General features: G+C 35.3%; 1 protein-coding gene across 9 annotated transcripts in view; it reads left to right on the top strand.

Annotated features, from left to right (window-relative positions):
• Positions 1 to 25,580, top strand: part of COL24A1 (collagen, type XXIV, alpha 1) — a 247,039-nt gene that overhangs the window by 22,807 nt on the left and 198,652 nt on the right. For 7 of the 9 annotated variants that reach the window (XR_001145261.1, XM_012722605.1, XM_012722601.1 and 4 more), the window contains exons 3-7: positions 246 to 1,597; positions 9,502 to 9,555; positions 12,427 to 12,480; positions 14,271 to 14,324; positions 17,692 to 17,745. Coding sequence is in view for 8 of the 9 variants with exons in the window: in XM_012722605.1 (XP_012578059.1) it covers positions 246 to 1,597; positions 9,502 to 9,555; positions 12,427 to 12,480; positions 14,271 to 14,324; positions 17,692 to 17,745 (1,568 nt within the window). In the remaining variant the exon portion in view is untranslated. The remainder of the gene's footprint in view (positions 1 to 245; positions 1,598 to 9,501; positions 9,556 to 12,426; positions 12,481 to 14,270; positions 14,325 to 17,691; positions 17,746 to 25,580) is intronic. The other 2 variants (XM_012722607.1, XM_012722606.1) reach the window with 2 other exon arrangements.

Raw genomic sequence — 25,580 nt, 5'->3', positions numbered from 1 at the left:
AAAAATGAGAGACTATTAATTAAATGCAAAGTTTGGTGTTATTGGGGTGTTGTATACTGAAATTACTAACATTTGACACACACACACACACACATACACACCCCTCTTATTACCTGGAAATTAATTATTTATTGAGCATCGTTATTTGAGAGATTACTGTGAATACAGACATGGGAGATTTTCTTATATTCTTTTTAATACAAAAATTCATTAAGGTAATAATTTCTCTCCCTCTTTATTTGCAGGCGTAGATATTCTTCAGCAGCTAGGCCTTGGAGACAAAGATGTAAGACATTCATCAGTGACTGCTGTACCGTCATCATCTACACCATTACCTCAGGGGGTCCATTTAACAGAATCAGGTGTAATTTTAACAAATGATTCTTATATTGAGTCACCTCTCATGAAAATTTTACCAGTCAACTTAGAACACCCATTTACAATATTAATTGTGTTACAATCATATAGCATTAACAATGCATTTATCTTCAGCATTAGAAATAAAAATAGACTGCAACTAGGAGTGCAATTCTTACCTAAAAAACTAGTGGTTTACCTTGGAGGAAAGCAGACTGTATTTTTCAACTATACTATTCACGATGAGCAATGGCACTCATTTGCCATTACTGTGGGAAACCAAGTTGTCTCCATGTCTGTGGAGTGTGGAAAGCAATATTTTACCAGAGAGACTCTTTCAGAATTTCATACCTTTGATTCTAACAGTGTATTTTCTCTGGGAAGTATGAATAATGATTCTGTCCGTTTTGAAGGAATAATATGTCAGCTGGATATTGTTCCTTCTGCAGAAGTGCCTTCAAATTATTGCAGATACATAAAACAACATTGTCACCCTGGGACAAACTTTCTTCATACAACTATACGACCAGCTAAGAAACCAGAGAACTCTTCCTTGCCTAAACATTTTGGAGGAAAAGTTCTGTCAGAAGGCAAAGAGATTACTGAAATCAAAAGCATCCCACATATTACAAGTAATTACTCTGCAGTGCTACATAAAAAACAGGAACACCAGATATCAAGATCTCTGTTAATTTCTCCTCATTCAGGGAATGTCTCTGCTTCGGATCTTGTGAATCAGGGGATTCAGGCCAAAGAAATGATCACTGAGAAGGACACTCAGAAAAATTTAAGCTTGTCAATGACTCATCGTTGCCTCAGTGAGGCAAGAACAATTAGCAAGGAGAAATGTAGTTTGCTTTTAAATGTGTCGGACAGAGTTATACAACATACTGATCGAGACACTGATCTGTCACCATTTAAGAAGTTATCATCTGTCCTTCCACACATAAAACAAAATACAGCTACCAATCTCAAGAAGGCTATCACCGCAAATCTATACACTAATGAACTCCTGGAAATGCAACGGATTTTAAACGCGACCTTATACAGAGTGGCAGGTGGACTACCTGTGGATAATCACCTTGATCTAAGGAAGGAAGGTGAATTTGATTCTGATGCTATTTATCCCATCGAAAATAGCTATGAACCTGAGCTTTATGAGTATTATTATTATGAGGATCTTAATGCAATGCTCGAAATGGAGAATCTGAGAGGGCCAAAAGGGGACACTGGACCTCCCGTAAGTTCTTGTTTTTTAAATCTGTCTTAAAACACTAACTTCCCATACATTTCAAATGCAGTCCTATAGACTAAACAATACAGAACTGATCGATTGCAAAAATGGTGGGTGAATTTATGGTTGCTGTAACATATCAAATAGAACCCAACCCTGGCCCAAATATTGTACCTTATCTTTTTATGATTGGCAGGATGAACAGATTACTTAATTCTGGTAAAGCGGTGAATAAGCTTTGTTTTTCTTGCTCAGCTGAAATCCAATTAGGACTTCTAAATGTAGATCATTAAAAAACCCATAAACTGAATGCACAATCATGTTAAGAATATGAAAGTTTAAGTAAACTAAAGAAAACTACTTTAAGTATACAAATTCTTTCATCAAAATAGTATCAAATGTATTAAAATTAGGATGTAAAAATTATTTTACTTAGAGATAATTTGGTAATGAACCATTGAGTGAAAACAAACCCTTATGGTATCATAGTAAATGAAATAACTTAATTTCTATGAGGAATAGCATCATATCTTTAATACTATCAATTTATATTTATGGATTATTGAAAGTTTCACCTACCTAATAAAAAGAGCCAGTTAACCTATTAGCCATTCACTGAAAATGTCAGCCAAGTCACTTATCTAATAGTGTATAATCAAAACCATGAAACAATAGATTGACTTTTCAACTCTGGTATTCTGTTGTTGTGTAGGGACAATTACAGACAAACATTTAAATTTTTTTAAATCATTAAAACTCATTCAAGCCACTTTAAATCACAACACTTGGCATATATTGTTGCTTTTTTAAAAAAACATTATGCATACAGAACTGGGGTACCGGCCAGAGGTGTAGGGGGTGAGAGGATTCACCAGAGACAGAGTGGGGAGCAGAACAGTCAGATAGACCAAGTACACTGCTGAGAGGAGCAGCGGGCTGGTCAGGAGAGGTCTGCCTCGCCATATGGATCACCTCTGGGGTGGGGATCAAACTCATATTGAAGTGGCTTTACTTTCTCAGTGCTGTGTTTTAACCTGCTGCGCCACCAGGGAGGGCCCTATTGTTGTTTATTATATTTGTATACTTTAAGAAATCAACCTACATGACTTGAAATGAATTTTTAATGTTAAATTGCAACAGAGTGAAATCAATCTTAAAGTATCTTTGTTTTTGATGAAAATGAAATGTGTTAATTGGTTTACTTCTAGAATGAATGGGAGAAAATGATGCCATTACTTACCTCATGTCTTCTTTGTGGTTATTACTCAAACTGATTTGTTAGATATTGAGCAAGTCTAATTTCAGTAAATGTTGAAATATTTTAAAACAAAATCTGAAAAATATATTAGGGAAATTCTTTTAGGCTACAACAGTTATCAGCATCCTAATTTGAGCCACTGAGCAGATCATATTAAATAGGATTCTATTTAAATAAGGATTAAATGTGGGCTCTCATTTCTTCAGAAAAAGTCTGAAGAATACAGATGCAAACTAGATATTGTCAAGTTATGAAGATACTTAATTATCAAATTGATAATTTTTATCCTGTCCTCCCCTTGAGAAAATAGGTACAACTAAGAAATTAACTGATCCTACTCTGTGGATTGAAAGAATGATGATCCATTACTACAGACAATTAAGAAAGGTAATAAGTTTTAGAACAGGAACATAAATGAAGACATTTAATGACCTCATGAATTCAGTAAGTTAGAGGAATTGAAGGAGCTGAAGTAAAAAAAAAAAGAGGTCAAAGCAGAAGATGGTGATTATACAATAGATGTGGGAGTCTTCCTATTAGTATTGTTGAAGGTTTAGGGTTGGGTCACATTTTCATAAAAGTTTGACATGCTACCAAATCCAATCGCTGGGAATGTTTGCTTTGGGTTATGTAAGGAAAAAAGAAGAAATATGATGGACTAGTCAATTCTAAGGAAAGTATAGCCTATTATTACAAAAGCCAAAGGGATAGGTTGGAGAAGAAATTGTTGAGCAGTGCAAACAGCTAGAGAAGTCAGAGGTGGAAAACTGAGAAGAAGTGGAAGGAATCCATTGGATCTCTGATAGGAATGTCATTGTTGAATTTTGAGAATGCATTAAAATCTAAGCGTAGATTTTATGAAACAGAGGATGAGAGAGAATGGAAATAAAATACTGAACTTTGTGGGAATTGTTGCACTACTTCCTTGAAGTGGATGCTGCTGTGTGATGTCTGAGATCAACCAGATTTTTTTCCATTTGTGACTTTTTTCCTACTGTGTGTCCATGTGTGCTGCTTTATTATTTTGAAATTCATTTTATCTGTTAGGTTCTGTATCAGTTTCTCCTGAAACACTTTTGATCTGAAAATTATTTTCATTATAGAAAAGTCTCCCTTTTTATCCTCTAATACTTTTCTATTTTTCATTACTCTTCTCCAGGCACTCTATTGGCATATGTCAAATGGTCTTGATGATGATTGACAGTTTTACTTTTCTATGGTCATACCTATGTGGTCACTCTTCTGTCTTATTTTCTGTGAATTCACACCCATATTCCTCTATCGATTTTTCAGTTGTGTAAGTTTTATCACTGCTGATAGGGCTTTCATCTATAATGGTTTTTTATTTTGCATTTTCATTTCTTAAGGTCTTCTGGTTCCCATTTCATCAACTTTGATTGCTCTTTTTCCCCATAATTCTTTTTTGATTCTATTTTTGCAGAAAAAGTGTCTTGAAATTCTTTGAATTTATAATAAGCTGTATTACTGAACCTTTTCTCTATTACATAGAGAATTTCCTCTTCTGGTAAATAATTTTCATTTACTTTTAATTTACAACTCTTTCCTCACAGTCCACCCTCCTCCCCCACCCTTCGCCCAGCCCCCGTACCTATGTGTAGGTTCCAGTTTGGGTTATTGTCCCCTTTTAAAATATGGCATCTTTATTTGGGCCACTATTTGTTTTGGAATAATATAGGTAGAGGCAAAGAGAAATAAAGTGAGTGATTCAGACCCCTTACACTCCTTCTATGAGTGAAACCATCCAGTATTTTTTTCTCTCTGGTTTATTTCACTGAGCATGATCCCTTCCAGCTCCATCCATGTTGCCACAAATGGCATGAGTTTATCTTTTTTAATTGCTGAGTAACATTCTAGTGAGTATATATACCACATCTTCTTGATCTAGTCATCTATTTGGGGGCATTTGGGTTGATTCTACATCTTCCCTATTGTAAATAGTGTAACAATAAACATAGGGTGCATTTGAATTAATATATTTTTTTTATCCTTTGGGTAAATACCTACAAGTGAAATTGCTAGATCACATGGAAGCAAAAAATAATTGCAATAATGTAAAAACTGAAATCAAGTAACAGTGATAAATCACAGATGTCCTGTGGGGTTGGAGAGGGGAATAGGTTCAAAACTGGGGTGGAAAGAGAACAAAGGACTATGATGATGGCACATGGGTGAATTGGTGGTAGGAAGTCCACAGGGATTACAACCAAGATGAAAAAATGTACAAAATGAAGAACAATGTAAATAAATAAATAATTAAAAATAAATGTTTGACTACAAACAATAGTTTTTAAAATGGAAAAAAGGAGTGGTTCATGCTGTCAAATTTCAGTTAGTGCCTTAAACATCATCCTACCATACTTATTTGGTCTCATGTATAATTTATTGTGAAGTTCTTTATATCACAGATACTCTGTGAAGTAATAGTGATGATTTATGCTCTCCTTTTACCACCATCACCACCAGAAGTCTCCTAAGGTTAGGGGATTTGCTGGATCCTAGAAGTAATGGGTTTGTTTGTTTGACTCCTTTCCTTACTGTGGGCTCTTTGGAACTGAGTCTCTATTGGGCCATGAATTATCTGCCTTCTGGCTTTCCTATTCACTTGAGTCTCATCATCATCATCAAGGATTATTGGGATGGATTTTTGAGAACAATAAACTTTTAGTTATACATAGCTTGTGCAAGCTTTGAGGTCTGAGAGTTTTTTTGTGTTTGGTTATCTCCCAACATTTTTCTTTACTCCAAAGTTTTTCAGTATTTGGAAGATGACCTTCATATTTTGTGGTTTGTGGTTGTGATCCTTTCTTTGTTTCATTGGAAATTACGTTTTCTTCTTTTGGTGTTTTCCAGTGGGTTTTGAGGGAGTAAGGGTAGTTTAAAAATGTTCTCATTCTGTCATCTTTTACATAAATAATTTAGTGCTCTTTTTAAAAGCATAGATCATATTATGTAATTTATCTACTTAAACTCTGGTGGAAGAAGAAGAAAACACTAAAAAGTGCTTATCATATTCTGTGCAGTCACATGTAATCTGGGTTCAGTTTGCTTTGGCAATCTCATTTTTTCCACTTTTTCTTACTAATTTTTTCTGTTTCTCAAGATTATGATTTGTTTTGCTTTAATTTACCTATGATGTCCTAATTCATTTTATTTTCTCCTTTTTTCCTAACTTCTATTCATCCTTTAGTCTAACTTAATACTCCAAAGGAACCTTCTCTGATCCTACCATGTAAACTAAGTGCATTATGTTAATCTGTTATGGTAATCTCTGCTTATTGTTTTTCTTTAATCACTAAGTAAAATATATAATTGTGTGTTTACTGCTAATGTTTGTTTTTTATCAACACTGTAAACTTTGAAAATTAATTAACCAAGAATTATGATCTCTTAAGAGTACTGGTCAGTCTCTGGATATTATTTGCCTCAGTGTGTATGTGTATGTGTGCACATATATATTACCTAATCAATAATAATTAACATTAATGGATCCTTGCTATGCCTCATGCATAACTTATAAATTTGTTTTATAGTTATACTGAGTTACTGTGATACATTGGACATAGTGACGGTATTTTATATACAGTATCTTTTATATACAGTATCTTTAGTGTGTGCTATAACTCTTAGGATTTTTGTCAAAAGTATTCTAAAGTTGAGGAAACTAAGAATTAGAAATTATAACTGACTTTTCCAAGGTTATTAAGCTAGTAAATGACTAAGATGTGATTTGAATCTAGAATGAATAATTGAAAACATTTGCACTTTTACTTGAATTATACATTTCTTTAATTAGTCACCAAGAAGTTAAAGTACCTTTTTCTTAGTACATTATAGAAAATAGTTTATTCTCCTTCAAAGAGTCATGCTATATAAAAGTACTTCTTTGGTTTCAAGACAATGCCTATTAATAATCATAATCTGTTCTCAAAGATTTGGGAATGCAAAGTGTGAAGACCAGTTAGAATTGGTTTTTACTTAGGGCAAAACCACTTGAGTATTTCAGTTGTGATGTCCAATATACTTTTACTTCCCAGTACCTAATATTAACTGTGAAGACATCTGTTCTTTTAATGGTGTCAGGTTTTGTTATAGATAGTATAATGGTGGCCCTCCCTGGTGGCACAAGGGCCTAAAGTCTAAGCACTATTGAGCTATAGCTCTCTGCAACAGGAGTTCGATCCTCAGTCAGGCAGGTGAACAGGCACAGCAGACCTGTCTTGTCTCACCCACTGCTCCCCTCAGATATGTATTTAGCCTGTTCTATTCCCCACTCTCCCTGGTGAATCTTTCCAACTCTCCCCCACATCTCTGGCCTGTACTCCAGTTCTTGTATAGACACAAAAATAAATCTTAAAAATAAATAAGTAAATAGTATGATGGTAATAGTAAAAGATACTGGAATTTTTATTTAATTTTACATTTAGTTTTTCAATTTTAGTTCCATTTTAAATTTCAATTATCAGCTTATAATTCATGATTGTAACAACAGAGCCAGAGCTAATTTGAAAATAATTTCCATTTAAAAAAAAATGGGAAATGGCCCTCCCTGGTGGCTCAGCGGGTTAAAGCACAGCACTGAGAAGCTTAAGCCACTTCCGCCTGAGTTTGATTCCCTCCTGCCCCGGAGGTGACCACATGGCACGGCAGACCTCTCCTGACCCGCCTGCTGCTCCCCTCAGCAGTGTACTTCCTCGATCTGCCTGTTCAGCTTCCCACTCTGTCTCTGGTGAAGCCTCTCACCACCCCTGAGCCTCTGGACTGTACCCCAGTTCTGTATGCACAAATAAATCTTTTAAAAAAAATGGGAAATCATGTTTTTGATGAAAGCTAGTGATACAGTAATAGCTATATATATATATTTGATGGTATAAACTATATATGTGTATATATATATATAGCTATATATATATATATTTGATATAAGGAGAATCTGTTACTGAACAGAGTGAGTATTTTTTAATGTTAGAGTATATATGAAAGGGTTTTTTTAATCAAGTTTTGGGGGCATGGGAAGGGAGAAAGCCAATGAAGGGACAATAGACAGTTTGAAAGACTTATAGAACACCAGAAAACTGCAAAATGACTATAAAATCAATAAAAGGTAAAGTTATTAGGCAGTTAATAGTAAGAATGAGAAAGGAGCATTCGTCTACATAATAAAAAGATGGTGCTACTTATGATGTAACAAGTATTTTAGACTCAGTATGCTTAATCTCAAAGTGCATACTGTTTTTACTACAATAGTGAATATTTGTAAAGGGGAATGTGTGTGCTCTATAAAAAACCAAGATGATGGCCCTCCCTGGTGGCGCAGCAGGTTAAAGCACAGCACAAAGAAGCTTAAGCCACTTCCGCATGAGTTGGATCCCCCCCTGCCCTAGAGGAGATCCACATGGCGAGGCAGACCTCTCCTGACCCGCCTGCTGCTCCCCTCAGCAGTGTACTTTGTCAGTCTGTCTGTTCTGTACCACACTCTGTGTCTGGTGAATCCTCTCACCCTCCGCATCTCTGGCCTCTTCTACCCCAGTTCTGTACGAATAAATAAAATCTTTAAAAAAAAGAGCCAAGATGATGCCCTGTCTCAGAGTACATGGGGACAATTCCTTGAAGCAACAGAGTTATGAGTATGTTTTACAATGTCTCCAGTGAACATTTATTTTTTTCTATAGTTGTTGAAGTAATAAAAATGATGACATAGATAGACATTACATGAAGAATCCAAGAAGCAGTTTCTTAATTCTTTATAATATATTTAATAAGTAACATGTAATGGACTCAGATTTAAAAATTGATTCCTTTTTGTGTTTACATTTTGACTTGCAAATTATTTCACTATTAGAGGTTTCCTAGTATGCTGTACTTGGTATAAAGCAAAATTATTACTGGGTATTTTTTTTGTAAGATTTATTTATTCATACAGAACTGGGGTACAGGCCAGAGATGCAGAGGGTGAGAGGACTCACCAGAGACAGAGCAGGGAGCAGAACAGGCAGATCAACACTGCTGAGGGGAGCAGTGGGCGGGTCAGGAGAGGTCTGCCAAGCCATGTGGATCTCCTCTGGGGCAGGTGGGGATCGAACTCATACGGAAGTGGCTTTAGCTTCTCAGTGCTGTGCTTTAACCTGCTGCGCCACCAGGGAGGGCCTATTACTGGGTATTTTAAACGATATCACAGTAGAAGTTTAACACATTGTACATATCCTTGGTATGAATCTTTTAAGAGAGCATAAAATGGCCAGTGCTTTAATTTTTCAAGTCTAGTCCCCTTTTGAAGTGTGTCTGACAGAAACTTTAGTTGTTGGTCTCCAAACCCTAAATTGAATTCCTCCTTTAGTAGTAAAAGTAAATTTAGGTAAAATTGCCCTCAAAACTACTAGTTATGGGCCCTGTGAAAACCAGATATGGTGGCTGTAATGATAAGTTGTAGACTTCCTGTTGCCATTTCTGGATAGATTAAAGGGGACACTTGAGTTTCAACTCTTACCCCTGCTGATTAGTGTCATTTACTTGAAAGTCATCCTCAGCTAGGAACTGGGATTTGAAAAAAATTTGCCTAGAATGAAGAGCTTAATAAGTCTGTGGAAATATGTGTCTGTTCTTATACCTAACCTCTTGGCATTTCTTTCCCAAGGGCCCACCTGGCCCAGCAGGTATCCCAGGTCTCTCAGGAAAGAGAGGTCCGAGGGTAAGTAGACAGACTCCTCTTCCCACTTGCTGACAGAACTAGTAACTTTCCAGTATGTTTTTCCTTGTATTGTACAGTATGTACTTCCTTTGGAAATCTGCCTGGATCTTCAAACTTAGCCTTACTATTGCCAATAAGAGAAGCTTTGGAATTTAAAAGAAACTCAGAAAAGCATGCAGCTTGTTCCTTTGTGTGTAAACATCCAGCCAAATATTCTCTGTCAACATGCTGAAGAAATATTATCAAATTTTAGGTTAGTGGCTGTTTGCTACTTGCAACATTATTCCCAGTTACAAAGTGACTTCCTCAGTAGTTGATATAGTCCATGCTGAGGTTCATTTGGACAATGAAGAGGAGTGGGCTGCCTTGAAACGATGCATTCCTGAATTACATAGTGGAAAATACTGGAGTCATTGACTAGAAAAATAATTGTCTTGAGGAAAAAAGCTGTCTGAAGGATCAGCAGTGGCTTCTTACATTATTCAGGTCCAACAAAGATTTATTGCAATGTTAAAAATTACTTTCTTTCAAACTTACAAAAAAAGTGGCGTATTAGCTACAGAAATCCTTTCTTCAATGAACTAGAGAAAGAATTGTGATGTTATAAAGACAACTGCAATACCATTCCTATGACCCTGATTTTATTTATCATACTAATGGAATAATGAAAATCACCCTAAAATAACTTCTAAGTTGTCCATATTCACATCATACTCTGGTCAGTAGGAGGACCAAGCTGAGTGAGTGCTTCCTGGACACTGGTGATAATTTTAAATTTATTTCTCTATACTTGATAACCATAATAATCTTTCAATAGTGTCTTCCAAATGCTGTCCACTGGCCTTCAAACCATTTCCATCTCCCTGGATGGAGACCTAGAGCCAGCTTTTTGGAACTGTTGAATCTATCTTTCTATAAAATCTGTCTCTGCATTAGTATTTCTCCCTTGACCTTTAGGTTCTGAATCTCCACTTCTCACAAAATACATACTGCTCCATACAGTGCCTTCCCTAATTTCTTCCCTTCAAAAAAAATTTATATCTCCAATTCTACTTCTCTTAAGGAAGACATAGTATTCTGTGCAAGACTGTATTAATTTGTTCATAATTTTATCTCCAATCAACCAGTTACAGATTAAAATGTGCAACTTAGCATTATTTTTTTTCTTGTTAGAGTTCCCATTTGGAAACAATCAACAGGTCATCCCATTTTTCAATCTTCATTTTTCATTGTATTGATATTTCCTAACTTTGTTGTCCAGACTTCTACTTGTACTGCTGAGCTTTATGAAATAGTAATTTATAGCCATTGTCCTTACATCTGTGTCAACAGCTCATTTTTTAATCTTCATATTTTTTCCATGTTCTAGATTAAATTTGTCTTTTGAAGACTACAATTGACAGGCCATGAATCTAATGTTTTTTATCTTGCTAGATTAAATATTTCAATACTTGAATTGTTGGTAACCCTCTCCTTTCTAAAAAATCTCTACTCATAATTTAAAAAATATGTAGAACTAATTATTAGCAACATGTTCTGTGTTAAGATAGTGGTAGGACAGAAGAACACAGAGGTGGGTCCCAACTCCAGATGAGTATAGGGGCCCTGGAGATGTGGCAGGCTCTCTGGAGGTGAATCTTAATTTGTCTACTTGCTGGTTATATAAGTTTAAATTTCCTCATTTTTTTTAGAAAAAGATTTATTTATGCATACAGAACTGGGGTACAGGCCAGAGGTGCAGGGGCGGTGAGAGGATTCACCAGAGACAGAGTGGGAAGCTGAACAGGCAGATTGACTAAGTACATTGCTGAGGGGAGCAGCAGGCGGGTCGGGAGAGGTCTGCCGCACCATGTGGGTCACCTCCGGGGCAGGTGAGGATCGAACTTATGCAGAAATGGCTTTAGCTTCTCCGTGCTGTGCTTTAACCTGCTGCTGCGCCACCAGAGAGGGCCCTAAATTTCCTCATTTTAAATGGGAGTGAAAATAATTTCCTTGCAGGACCACTAGAAGGATTAGTAATAAGAAATAGAAAACACTAATACCATTTCTACATAATAGGTATTCAGTAAATACAGGCTTGTTAATTAATCAGCCAGGTGAAATGCAATTGGACATAGGGAAGAGAAATCAGTGTTGATGTAGCCAGGATTTCAAAAATGAGTGGTGTCTCATTGGACAGCAGAATGATTTGGGAGGTATAGGGGGAACTAGATAATAACATAAGCAAAACCTCAGGTGCAGAAGGGGTTAATGCCTGTTGCAAGTAAACAGTTGTAATATTTTTTAGGTTTCTTACTCTGCACAGCTTTTAGAAATGGCACCAAACATTGTGCAGTGGTATTAAGAGGTAAATACAGTTTTGGAGCAAAGCATAGAAGTCATAGGTCTGCTTTATAATTAGTGTAGCTCTCTGTTCCAAGATAAGGAATACTCAAGACCTCATAAAAATAGAGAAATTTATTTAAAAAGAAAGGTAGCAATTATTTTAATGAAGTTGTATTAGGTAGTATATTTGAACATGGTAATACATACTGTTTTTTTTTTTTTAATTTTTTTAGATTATTTATTTGTACAGAACTGGGGTACAGGCCAGAGATGCGGAGGGTGAGAGGATTCACCAGAGACAGAGCGGGGAGCAGAACAGGCAGATAGACGAAATACACTGCTGAGGGGAGCAGCGGGCAGGTCAGGAGAGGTCTGCCTGGCCATGTGGTCACCTCCGGGGCAGGCGGGGATTGAACTCATGCGGAAGTGGCTTTAGTTTCTTAGTGCAGTGCTTTAACCCGCTGCGCCACCAGGGAGGGCCCTACATACTGTTTTTCATATCTGGATCTGTTCTGTGAATTAACTATTATTTTTTCCCATTTGCAGGGTATTCCAGGACCACATGGGAATCCTGGGTTACCTGGATTACCAGGTCCGAAGGTAAGTTATTGCTAATGAGCATCTCAGGATTTTCCTGACATTAGAGGAGGTCTTTTACTTTTAAAGCCAGCCTGGAACAGTGAGAGTCACTTTCTTCTCCAGAATATCATTCTCCAACAAAACTGACTTAGTCTTACAGATGTAAGTTCCTCTAAAAATTACTGCACTTTGAATTATATACTTACTGGTAAAGTCAGTTGTATTGCCTTGGTATTCCAAAATCTTTATTGTCAAATTTGATGGCAATATATGGAAATCAATGAAATCTAATGATTTTAATTATTTAACTTAAAGGAAATTTTAGTGTGTAAGTAAACACTGGACAATAAATAAAATTTCTATTCAATTAAAGGATTTTAGAGTGTAATACAGTCCCAGCTATTTTCTTTTTCTCATTATTATTTAGTAAGAATAACAAAGGTAGAACTGTTGGTCTCTAAGAAAATTGTAAAAAATAGTCATACTGTATTTGGTCAAGAAATTATTTGTCATTTCATAAGGGGGTTACCTGTAGAAAGAGAAGATCAAGGTGTTCAAGTTTAGAAAGGTATAACTGAAATGGGAAATGCAGCTTATTACAGAATCCTTACACATATACATTTGGATTAATGTGCCTTAAAAATAAGTTAGCACGGGAAGATACCTTATATGAGGTAAAAGATAATAAAGCATATAAATTACCTGGTAGAATACTTACATATAGTTGGCACTTAATAAAATGTTATTTCCCTTTTCTTGGATGAGATTCTTATGAGGTGAGTAGGCTATTAGTAAAAACTCAATTTTTACTATGCTATTTTAGAAATACCGTGTTTATTTTTTGTGAAGTACAACAGTTTGTGGCTCTTATGAATGAAACATAATTTAAGGAAGCACAAAAATATGTTCTATTTTAAAGACCATTTTTAAAATTACTAGAATAAAGACTCTTTTGCTAATATTCTAGATTGGTTCCCATTTATTTCCCATTATACCTTTATAATCCAATTAGTATTTATAATAAAGGAAAAATGTAAAAAGACCTTAGTGAAGCTCTGTTCTGGCAAAAGGAGTTCTCATTTATGTAACTCTGAGTTTCTTGAGTGTAGGGATCAGGACTTATTTTTTCCTTTGTATTTGTACCTCACCTGGTACCCGTCACATGTTAGGCACTCAGCAAGTGTGAAACTGAAGGAGTAAGCTGGCTTACTGTCATTAATCAGATATTGATATCATAAGGAATGATAACCATAATATTTAATATTGCAAACATGTAGTCTTTCATAATTATTTTATGTAAAACATCTCATTAGTTTCCTTTCATTTAAGAATACCATTCAGAGTAGACTTTATTTGCCTTTTTTGCACAGCAAAAAAAGAGATGCAAAAAGGTAAGTATCTAACCAAGTAACGTAATTTGTAACTGGTAGAGTTGCATCCAAAATTGAAATCTATCCATTCCTGTGTTACCAGTTTGTCACCCCCGACATAGGGAGGAATTCATTTATAATAGCACCTTGAGGAGGAAGGAAGTGTAGGAGAGGGGAGACCTAATGAAATTAAATGATTTTCTGGATGTATTTAATAGTAGTAATAAAGCATGCCTATTCTTGGGAATGGCTAGGAATATTCTCACCATTTAAAACTACGGTCCATTAAAAATTATTATCCATTAAAAAATAATTCTTGCCTATCTCAATTTAATTATAATACTAAATAATATGCATAATATCTGATGGTATATACAACTAAACAGGTGAGAAATATTAGTAATTTATATTTCACAAGTGTTTTATAATTGTTTTATCTAGGGCCCCAAAGGAGATCCAGGATTTTCCCCAGGTCAAGCTGTTTCTGGAGAAAAGGTAATTATTTGCAAATTAAACATTTCAAGCATTTAAACATCATTTTTGTCTTTTTTAAAATGTCAGTTTTACTTAATATCAGATAGATGATAACAGATTTTAATGAAGGAAGGGATATTTGAAGAGATAATTATATCATCAGCCTAATTTATCCTTTAAATTTTTACACTTTTTTTTGAATATTTAATGTGGCTACCATTGTATTATCTGCCAATTAGGGATGAATAGGACAAAAAAAATATAGCAAGATGTAGTCCTACCTTCAAAATTGTTGCTATTAGTAGACATGCACATAAATTTCAGTGCCACTTGACACCTTATTTAGGATTCTATATACTTTATCATAAATTCCGCAGTAACAGTGAGACAGTCATAATTATCTTGTCTTCTACTTGAGAGGAGGAATTGATAAAATTTAAATGACTCAGGGATAATAAATGGCAGTTAATAATACATCTAAGTTTCCTGATTTTTTAGTACAGAATACTTTTCATTTTATTATATTATATGCTCATATACATAAACATACAGCAAAATGGTTTTAAAGTAAACGTAGAATCAAAATCTTTATTAAGTGGGCACTTTTGCAATGAGGATAATTAAATGCAAATGGAGTTTGATGGAATGCCTCAGGGGAACCTTATTTAGACAGACACTTGACAAATGTGACACAACTATGGTATGTTTTCATTTATGTGGTATGCATTCACAAGCTGAAAAAAAAAATTTGGTGGTTCCTGGGTTGAAATCTGATCTTTGAGTTGGCTAATAGTAATGTGTAAAATTTTAAAAGTCATATTTTTCACCAGTCTTTTTTTTTATAGTTTATTTTTACATCGTTTTGTGCCTTTTTCCATCTCAGTTGCAATCCCCGTGGGCTTCCCATCACCAGTTCACCCGTGTGCCATCATCATAGTCCTGAGCACTCCCTCCCCCCATTTTTGATCCCATTTCCCACTCCACTCTTGTAAAATGTCTGGTATATTGTTGTTCATTATTATTACTATTATTCCCCCTGGTCCTTTATGCTCCTGCTATGAGTGAAACCATCCGGTATTATTCTTTTTCTTTCTGGCTTATTTCACTAAGCATGATCCCTTCCAGCTCCATCCATGTTGCTGCAAAGGGCATGTGTTTATCTAAAAGTCATACATTATTAATAAGCTTTGCAGATAGTATACTAACAAGTAAGTTCTCCAAGTAAGTTTTAATTTAGAATCTCAAGAATTTTATTGTTATAATAGAATTGAGTTTGCTGAATCTAAGTAATTTAAAATGGGGGTGGAAAATAAGTAGAATTTATGGAGACACAGTATTTTCATTGGTCCTTTAATTGTTTTAAGAGATAAACCCTGCAGTCTGAGAAACAAATATTATCTTTCAAAATATAGGACATTTGCTTTCTTTAACTTTAGAAATTAGAGGCCCACCTGTTTTGATGTCTTTTTAAAATAAACTTCCCATATTAAACATTCATATTTACATCAAAGTATTACTTTTATCTTTGTGATGTTGCTGTAAAAGTATAGGGGAATTCAGATTCTGCAGTACCTGTATATAATGTAGAGTCATTTAACTTGAGGGTTAGGCCTCAAGTTAATTGTGTCATTCTTTTTAAAAGATTTTAATCACTCCTATTCACCAAGGAGACTACAAAGGAGAAATTAAGTAAGATAGAGGATTTCATAGAATATTGTCATTTCATAGAATATTACCATAAGCTCAGCCCAACTTTTAAAGTAGGGAGATAAATTTCTAAAATGCAAAAATTAAAAATTTCTTTGAAATTGAATTTATATTAAATGGACTCAGGTATACCTAGAAGACAAGAACTGGTTGCATACATACAATCTGAATAAAATAAAATCAACCACTAAATTGGTGAGTGTGGAGGGAGATTGAGAAATAATCTTTAAATTTTTAACAGTTTAGATGTCTTTGCAATAAATATATGATCAGTGATGAAACAGTAGAAGAAATTCAGGGGCTGATCATTCAACATACAGCTTCCACTAAGCGGATCACTAGGGGGGCTTTAATGGAACACAAAGATCACTTTTACTAACAGTAAGTTCCCCTAGCCCATTCGAGTATTGTGTTACTATTCTCATATTTTTTTAATGTAGAAACAGATGGGAAAACACTCCATTGTTAATGATCAGAAATATCCTTTTCTGATTTTTAATTTGATGACAGCTAAGTGCAATAAAAAGCAGAGTATAAGTAACCACTAAGGAATTCATTTAGGATTATTACCTAAGTATACTTTTTTGCAAGTATGATAAATGTTGGAAAGAAGGAGAGGAGAAAGGTAAAGCAGAAGTGCACCTTGAATTAACTGTCCCCCATCCCTTTTTGACACGTTCATTTCCTTGTCTATTCACTACGTCTCCACACACCTTTACCCACATAGCGACTCCTGCCCATCACTCACATGGGTTCACATACCCTCAGCAGAGTTGGGGGAGAGTGGGACAGAATGACTCCCAACAGGTGAAGCTGTGTCTGTTGTTGGTAACCACACGTTGAACTCACATTTTTACCCTGATGACCTCCAAGTGCTACAATGGAGAAGATACCTGTGCAGCCCTGCAAGTGGAAGTTCCCCTTCCCCAGGTGCTTCAGGTGAACCAAGCCCTGCCTGCCACTGCCCTATGTCTTCAGATGTGAGACCAGCAGGCTTCAGGGGCTCACAGAAAGGGCAGGCTTGAACCCTCTCTATCTGCCTCACAAAGCTCTTAACAGAATTTTAAGGTTTTTTTTTTTTTTTTAAGATTTATTTATGCATACAGAACTGGGATACAAGCCAGAGGTGCAGGGGCAGTGAGAGGATTTACCAGAGACAGAGTGGGGAGCAGGACAGGCGGATGGACAAAGTGCACTGCTGAGGGGAGCAGAGGGCGGGTCAGGAGAGGTCTGCGGTGCCTTGTGGGTCACCTCTGGGGCCGGGGTCAAACTCATGCTGAAGTGGCTGCAGCTAACTTGGAGTGCTGCATCCTAATCCACTGAGCCACCAGGGAGGGCATCTCTTCTAGAATTTTTAAGCTTAAGATTTTAAAACATGGTAAACCTAAGAACAAAGAGACTGGGGTGGGGGGGATGATATAAGAGGATTCCTAGAGGAAAGAAAGTCAGAGAAAAAGGATCAGGGGCATGGAAGTGGGGTAGGACAGTCCACGTTTTCAGCACTACAGTGATAAGGGCTGGCAGCCTCAGAAAATGTTGAAGTTTCTGAAATGAGGTGGGATTCGAGCAAGATTTTAAAATGCAGTAAGATCTTGAGGTTCAAGATAAAATACTGCATTAAGAGGATTCTTATTTTTCAATTCCTTTTTTATAACATCCAGCTTCTGGTTTTTGTCCTTAGGGTGATCAAGGTCTCTCTGGATCAATGGGGCCCCCTGGTAGGCCAGGAGATAAGGTAAGATGTCATTTTACTTTGATGTAATTGGATATTAAATGAATCTGAGAGCTCTGTAACTCTGAAGATCTCATTTTGAAATTGACCCCAAAATCAATGTTTTAAATGCCTTTTTGCAGCAAAATGAATTAGGATGCTGTCCTTGTCTAGGAAAAGAGGTACCTCAAGAAAGAGGGGGTCTTACAAAAAATTAAAGAAAATCGTTCACTGAATTCACATGTAGGAGAAAGTCGATTCAATGAAAGAATAGTCTTTATTATATAAGGTAACTTATATTAGCTGATTAATGACTTTAAAGTCACTTTTACACATAGATATGTCTAAAGTGAGGTATACTTGGTTATAAATAAGACACTACTGTTTTAAAGTGTCCTCACTTTAGTACATATTTATGCCATAATATGTAAACATATGTGAAATCTGAAGGACAAAGGAGAAGTTAGAAACTAGTATAACTGATTGTTACATGCTTATGTACAGTTTCTAAAGCAAAAAATATATATATGTATATATTAACAGAGCTGCTTTACGTATTTTCATAAAATACGTAATGCAGTTTCCTGGGTTAACACAGCTACAAATCCCCTCTATATTCACCTTCCAACACTCAGTTGCTGATTTTATGCAAATGTAAGGAATACACAAAATTTTCAAAATGAAGGTATTAAAGGCCCCAAAATATTGACAATATTTGATTTGATGTGGATATCATTCATACAGTAAATCATATGCTGGGCCGGTGTCATAGTGTGCCATAGAGCTTTTCTCCTGGAAGATTTATGCTGGTATTCAAGCACTGACTACTTGGTCCAAATCCCAGCTGACATTTTACAGGTCCCATTGATCTTGGGTAGGTTGGTTAATCTCTGTCAAGTTTTAGTTGACTGAGCTATAAAATGGGAAGATGATACTTCATTTCTTAGGAGTTGTAGAAAACATGGGATGAGATAATCCATATAATACATTGCCAGACCAGTAGGAGGCCTTAATAAATGGTGGCTCTTGGGCTTTTATATGGTTTTGAAAATGATCTTGATTTCATTTACTCTCCTTCAGAACCCCCTGCTAAAGGCTGAATTATAAAACAATGGAAAACTTTTGATCTCCTGGTGTATTTCTCCCCCCATTCCCACCCTACCCCATCATTCTTAGGATCTTCAGATTCATCTTCACTCTAGCAGTTTTAAAATCTGGTCACACTTTTGAGGTTGTTAGCTGCTCCCAAAGAGACATGAAGCTGCAGGGTGATCTTTTCTACTAGAATTGGTCTCTATTATACAATCGTAGATCTGCTTGATTAATCCACTCACTATGCTTCTCATTGCTAAGTATACCTTTGAGGAACTGATGTCCACAAATGGCCATAAAATAAAGAAAACATAATTTGAAAATTATCTTTATTTTATATTAAATAAACGAATCAAATACATTGCTGTTGCATACTAAAGAATTACCCTGAGAGGAAAAGCTAATCATTACTTTGAAGTTAGGTGGTACCTGTGGTTCATGAAATTAGCTGTCTAGAAAAGAAAAAAAAAGTAATAGTTGAGAGGTTATTGTATAGCGTAGCAGTGTATATAGTTACAGAGAAAATTTAAATTTTTTTTTCATTTTACCTTTTAAGTTATACCTAATATAGAAGGCCTGTGCATGCTTTATGTGGGTCTTGGCCCATCAGTATTTAAAAAGCTAAAGAAGAATACATTTTCTTGGTCTGAATAAGTCTAGTGAAGTGAAATAATAGTGTTAAAGTGTACCATGAATTGACTATGTTTTACAGACTTCTTAATGATTAACCTTTTGAAAACTGAGCTCTATTATTAACAGAAATGGATCCTATAAAAGTCAGGGAGCTTGCTATTTTACCAGTTAACAGCTGTAGCTAAATTCTCTGAACATAATGTTTAGTTGAACTATTTAGAAACTGAAATTACTTTCTAAATGAAAATACTTTTTAAATGTAAATTGTTTTCTAAATGAAAGCATCCATGTTTTACTGTGATTTGGCAGCAGTTCAGAACAGTGTTGAAAGATTGGAGATGATTTTATAGTTTGAGAATGTTTTCTGCTTTCCAGAGTGTGTTTGTTAAAGGAAACTATATGCAGCTTTTTTTTTTTAAATAACAAGTGCTAGTAGGAAATGGACATGAGGACTCAATGTGGGCCTCAATTGTTTCTCCATATAATAGGCTGGGGACAACTTTTCATCTACTGTCTATATGTCTTATTTTGTTGCATAGAATGTTCAGGCTAATTGTGAACTGTTTTATGGAATTGACTAACTTTGGTTCATTTTTTGAACCATATAAGTTACTCTCAGTTACTTCCTAGGAAATGAATTCATATTGGAAGAACGTTGGATAAAAGTTCACATTTAATATAGCCTAGGGTCTCCTCTTCATCTTTGCAGTCCTTCCCTTAAGTGATAGTTATACTCTTATGGTCAAGGCAAGGACACGTTATTCTGTAAGTGAGAAATCTAGGATTAGCTCAGACATCTAAGAAAATAGCTCAGCTTCACTTAGAGTGATGGCAGGATTGACATATGAAATTTCTGATACTGAATCCACTATACTTTCAGCAGTTCTATGCAGATTATAAGATATTAAGACATTTGAGTTTTGAGTAACATGAAGTTATATCTCCTCGGAAATCTATTTTGTGAATTAGTATTACTACTAATATTAATAGCAACTATTTTATCATGAGATGTACTAGCCTCTCCTGAGATTTATTTCTTTTCATCTTAAAAACCCATTGAAACAGGTATTGTGTTTTGTATATCACAGTAAGTTAGTTAAGGTATAAAAGGGGTAAATCACTTACACAAGACCACACAATTATTAATTGGCAGAGGTAGGACTTAAATCCAGCCCTATTTGACACATGTGCTCTTAATAATGTTGAATGCTGCTTCTTCAGTAATTAAGTTAATGTCTGTTTGATGTGTACTTTATTCTTGTCATTGCAGTCATGTATGCAAGAGGATGTGGAACTTTGTTTTCATGAAAACCAAGGAAACAAATATATTTTTGGATGGCAGATAGTGACTTCATTATCCTTTTCACTAGAAGTGTCTGGAAACATGAATTTCTTCTAATAAAAGCCAAGTAAAGACTGTAAGAAAGTTGTGTGGAAGATACTGACAACTCAGGAAAGCCTGTTGAGATGAATAAACATGAGAATAAAGTAAAAAAAAAAAAAAAAAAAAAAAAAAACAAAAAACCCAGTTCTGGAAACTAGATTGAAATTGAGACAGCAAAAACAAACTTCACCAGAAACAACTACTTATTCTCTCCAGTAGATTTTTGGTTCGCGTTTTTCTTAGCCCATTTTCTCTATCTACCTCCACATTTTTTAAAAATCAGTATTAACATCTTTAACAAAAAATATGTTTCTTCAAGTTGGCTAGTTGGCTGGTTACCTCCAATCAGTTACCTTCATGTAACACTTTTTTTTCCTAAAAACTAAAGTTTTCTTTCTCTTTCCACTGAGTATCTATATTTTTGCCAAAAAGCAGTTAAGTTGGACCCAGAGAACATGCTGTGTTGGCTAGAAACAAGAGTTTGGATTCCAGATGGACTTTTCAATTAGTTTTTAATATAACTGATCGGTTGTTACATTAATATTGGAAGTCTGCTATTTTAATTAAAAGTGTGAGAACATTAACTGTTTTCAATTGAAGTGGTTTTTCTAGGATTAAGAAAATATGCCAGAAAGGAAAGTTCAGCACATCTTAGCATGAAGGTATAACTCAGAGTAATCGTAAAACATGATGCACTCAATTTAAAATAGATATTTATGAATAATGTTAGAGCACTTTTTGACTATAAAATACAAATTATTTTTTTACATGATTCTCATATTCATCTCAACAGGTTTTCCTGAGCTGTCAGTATCTTCCATACAACCTTCTTACAGTCTTTACTTGGCTTTTATTGGAAGAAATTAATGTTTCCCACCACTTCTAGTGAAAAGTGTGGTCTTAGTGATAACTATAAGTCAGTATGAATTTTTATACCATTTTGGTGGAACTATTTATTAAAACAATTCCCTGTGATATAGGGGTTTCACAGTCAAGGTACTTGTAAAGTTGGAAAGGCAAAAAAACAGCATCTTGTGGAAGGCATGGAGATTCATGAGTCATTCAGAGCACACAGCTTTTCATTATTTATTAAAAGCAAAACACTACTACAGACCTACAGTATAACTAACATCAATGAGGATAATCATCTCAGGATATCTATAAAATTAGTGCCTGACTAGACACACTAAGATAGTTTTACAATTCTGTAGTTAGCTGTATAATCGTTTCACCTGCCCTTCTCTGGATATTCCATGTAGCTATGTTTTCCTTTGGGTTTCCAGGCCCGAGTGCCCTCAGCTGTGCTGTCAGCACTGGAATCATCTCTTCTACAGTCCATTTCCAGTAATGGTAGGAAGAGCCAACAAGGCCCTCAGTCCTGAGCTCAGAGGCAGGCTAGGGTTGCCAAAATGATGTGACTTTTATTTATTAACAATAAATTCACTTGATTACAATTATTTCCAGAAGGTGGGTGGAATAACTCTCTAGCTCCCCATTTACTTGAGATCATTCTGCTCTTTAATATTTATTTTTAATTTATTGAAATGCTTAATCTTAAGACTTTAGAAAATGCATTGCCTTATTCTCCCAAATGTGTTTGCATCCTTTCATTTTCTTCTCATTCTGAATTCTTGTTCAGGGTTTCTTTTTTGATTAGCTAGGACCATTGTATCACTATTTTAACATTTTATCCTAGTCTTCTGATTACTTTGGCCAAAACATTGTTAAAGGTGTTTGTCTATATTCCTTAAGGCGTTGTGATGTGAGTCCTACGATGTTAGGCAAATTTTATTATATATTTGGAATCACCAAATGAATAAACTAATATTATTACATTACAGGAAAAGAAAATTTAATAGTGGGTTTCAGAAAGCCATGCAATTGCAGTGGCTAAAAGCAAATGTATGAATAATTTAGGAGATAAATTTTAAGTTTAAGTGCAGGACTGTACCTTTTTCATTGGGCTATCTCAGCTCAGTGACTGGCACATATTAAGCTCATATTAGCAAATGATTAAACCCAACTGTTCTTAGGTTTAAATTACCATTTTTTTTAAAGATTTATTTGTTTATGCATACAGAACTGAGGTATAGGCCAGAGGTGCAGGGGCAATGAGAGGATTCACCAGAGACAGAGTGGGGAGCAGAACAGACCAACTGATGAAGTACACTGCTGCGGGGAGCAGCGGGCGGGTCAGGAGAGGTCTGCTGCACCATGTGGGTCACCTCCGGGGCCGGGGATTGAACTTACGCTGATGTAGCTTTAGCTTCTTAGTGCTGTGCTTTAACACACTGCACCACCAGGGAGGGCCCCAATTTATTGTGTTTTAGCCCAGTCTTTCTGGTCACTGTCCTCCTATGATAGACTGTCAAATCAGTATCCCTTCTGTTCAGCCTCATTTTCCCTGAGTCTTCTGACTTCTTCTGCCTTTTTAGGTAGCCTGAGTAAAACTAGCTCAACTATTGCTAATTGCTAATATGTTTTTTGACATAATTCTGAATAAGGTCAATCCATCTCTGCCTCAGCTTCTTGTGAATAGACAGAAACAAAATATTCAGGGAAGTTGTTTCAAATAAAAGAGCAATTTTCTGCTGACATAAAATGTCATGAACTCTAGGATAATGCAGTTTTTCTGGTCACATACTTTCATCCTGCCATTCCTTCAGCAAACAATTTGTATAAATAAGGTACAGTGCCTGCCTTCAAGAAGTATACTGTCTAAAAAAGGAAACATACACAAGTAATTTCTTTCGCTATGGTAAGTGCAATGATGAAAATGTGAGTTGGTTATTACAAGACATGGTGGAGAGGTACTCAAACTTCAGAGAAGTTAAACTATAAACTAAAGTTCACTACAAGAAAGCTTTATAAGTTAAACTATATAAATTAAAATAAAATTGAACTAAAATATTTTAGCTTTCTAAAAATATTTTACAATTCATGTGACAGATTTTTAATAGGCTTCAAAATAGAATTTGTAATTTCCCTATCAGTCTTTCCTAAGAAATATGTTCACATAATTTTTTTCAGTATATTCATCAGAGAAAGATGATTAGTTATTAGACCTTTTTGTTATTCTTATGTGAGTGTAGAAAATAATAAATATTGGCAGAAGACTACAGCATAAACTAATTTTTAACAATAAAATGCCAGATCCCTAGATTGGAGTTGTACCAAAGCTTGATTGAATATTGGCAGTTTTCCCAGAAACTTACTTCCTTTGCTTTTGAAATCTTTATCAACTAGTGTTTAAGTAGAAAATAGATGCAGATAGTCACAAATTTAGGGAATAAATGAAGTTCTTTGTAAAATAGAGACACTGATGACAGCATATTTAAAGTTAAAAATGGCAAAAAGATATTCTTGTCTTATTTACCTTTCATTTCAAACATTAAGAATAGGAGGTATATTAAATACATAGAATCTGTTTTCCAATCAAGAGTTTCCACCCATTCATTCATTCACACAAATCTGTTCATCACTTAGTAAGTATTTATTGTGTGCCAGGCACTGTTCTAAGCTCTATAAACAACACATTGACTGAAAACAAAAGCTTTCATTTACAGAACTTTATTTACCATTTCTAACTTTACCACCCAAATTAATTTATAGTCATCTTTTTTTTTTAAAGATATATTTACCTATGCCCACAGCACACAGAACTGGGGTACAGGTCAGAGGTGCAGGAAATGACAAGACTCACCAGAGAGAGTTGGGAGCAGAACAGGCAGATAGACTGAAGTATACTGCTGAGAGGACAGCGGGTGAGACAAGAGAGGTGTGCTGTGCCATGTGGTCATCTCACTGGCCTGGAATCGAACTCATGCTGCAGTGGTTGCCACAGTCCCACAGTGCTGTGCTCCAAACCGCTGTGCCACCTGGGAGGGCCCTATGATCATCTTTTTAACCTAAACCATCCTAATAGCCTCCTACCTGGCCTAGTCTCTTCCCTTCTTTTCATCCCAGAAACCCATCTTCATTTCAGATCATACAAAGAAATTTCCCTAAGGGTGAACTAAAGTTTTCTTTGACACATATGTCAATTGTATTTGAATTCTTCCTACATCTCCAAGCCTAAATTGACTATTATATATGCCTTTGTTTTTTAATTCAATGAAAGTTAAGTAAAAAAAAAAAAAAAGTGACCTTTATCCTGTTTCAAGTCATCACAGAACACTAGTAATAAAAGGAAATTTTAGCAAGAATGTAATTAAATACTATAATTTTACATGGAAGGAACTTAAAGCTTCTGTGGCATAGGTAGTTCATGACAGCTGGTCAAACTTGACCTAGAATTCAGTGTGCTTATCTGTACTTTATTATTAGCATTTAAAAAAAAAAACTTGCTTAAAAAAAGGGATTTTTGTTGTCTTCAGGAATAAGGAATTGGTCCTTCTGGAAAGGAAAACAGGGACACTGGAAAAGCCATATGACTTGCCCCAGGAAAGCACTGGTCAGGCAGTACCCCACATCTCTGGCCTGTACCCCCGTTCTTATATACATAAATAAATCTTTTTCTTAAAAAAAGAAAAGAGAAATCTTGGTTTTGTGGATAATTTTATTGTGGAATCTTGTGTACCATTTGAACAACTGAGAACATTTATGTTTTATATGTTGTATATAGCCTGATCTGCAGCTATTTTTTTTTAAGTGTATAAACTTAGAAGTTGAGTTAAAACACTCTTTGTATAGATGGCATTGGAAAATGTGTCACGTTAATAATTTTGAATTATCAGGTGTCAATTTTTTT

Source organism: Condylura cristata, unplaced genomic scaffold (assembly GCF_000260355.1).
Source record: "Condylura cristata isolate star-nosed mole 26May11 unplaced genomic scaffold, ConCri1.0 scaffold00008, whole genome shotgun sequence".
Lineage (NCBI taxonomy): Eukaryota > Metazoa > Chordata > Mammalia > Eulipotyphla > Talpidae > Condylura > Condylura cristata.
This window is presented reverse-complemented; position numbering and strand designations above follow the sequence as displayed.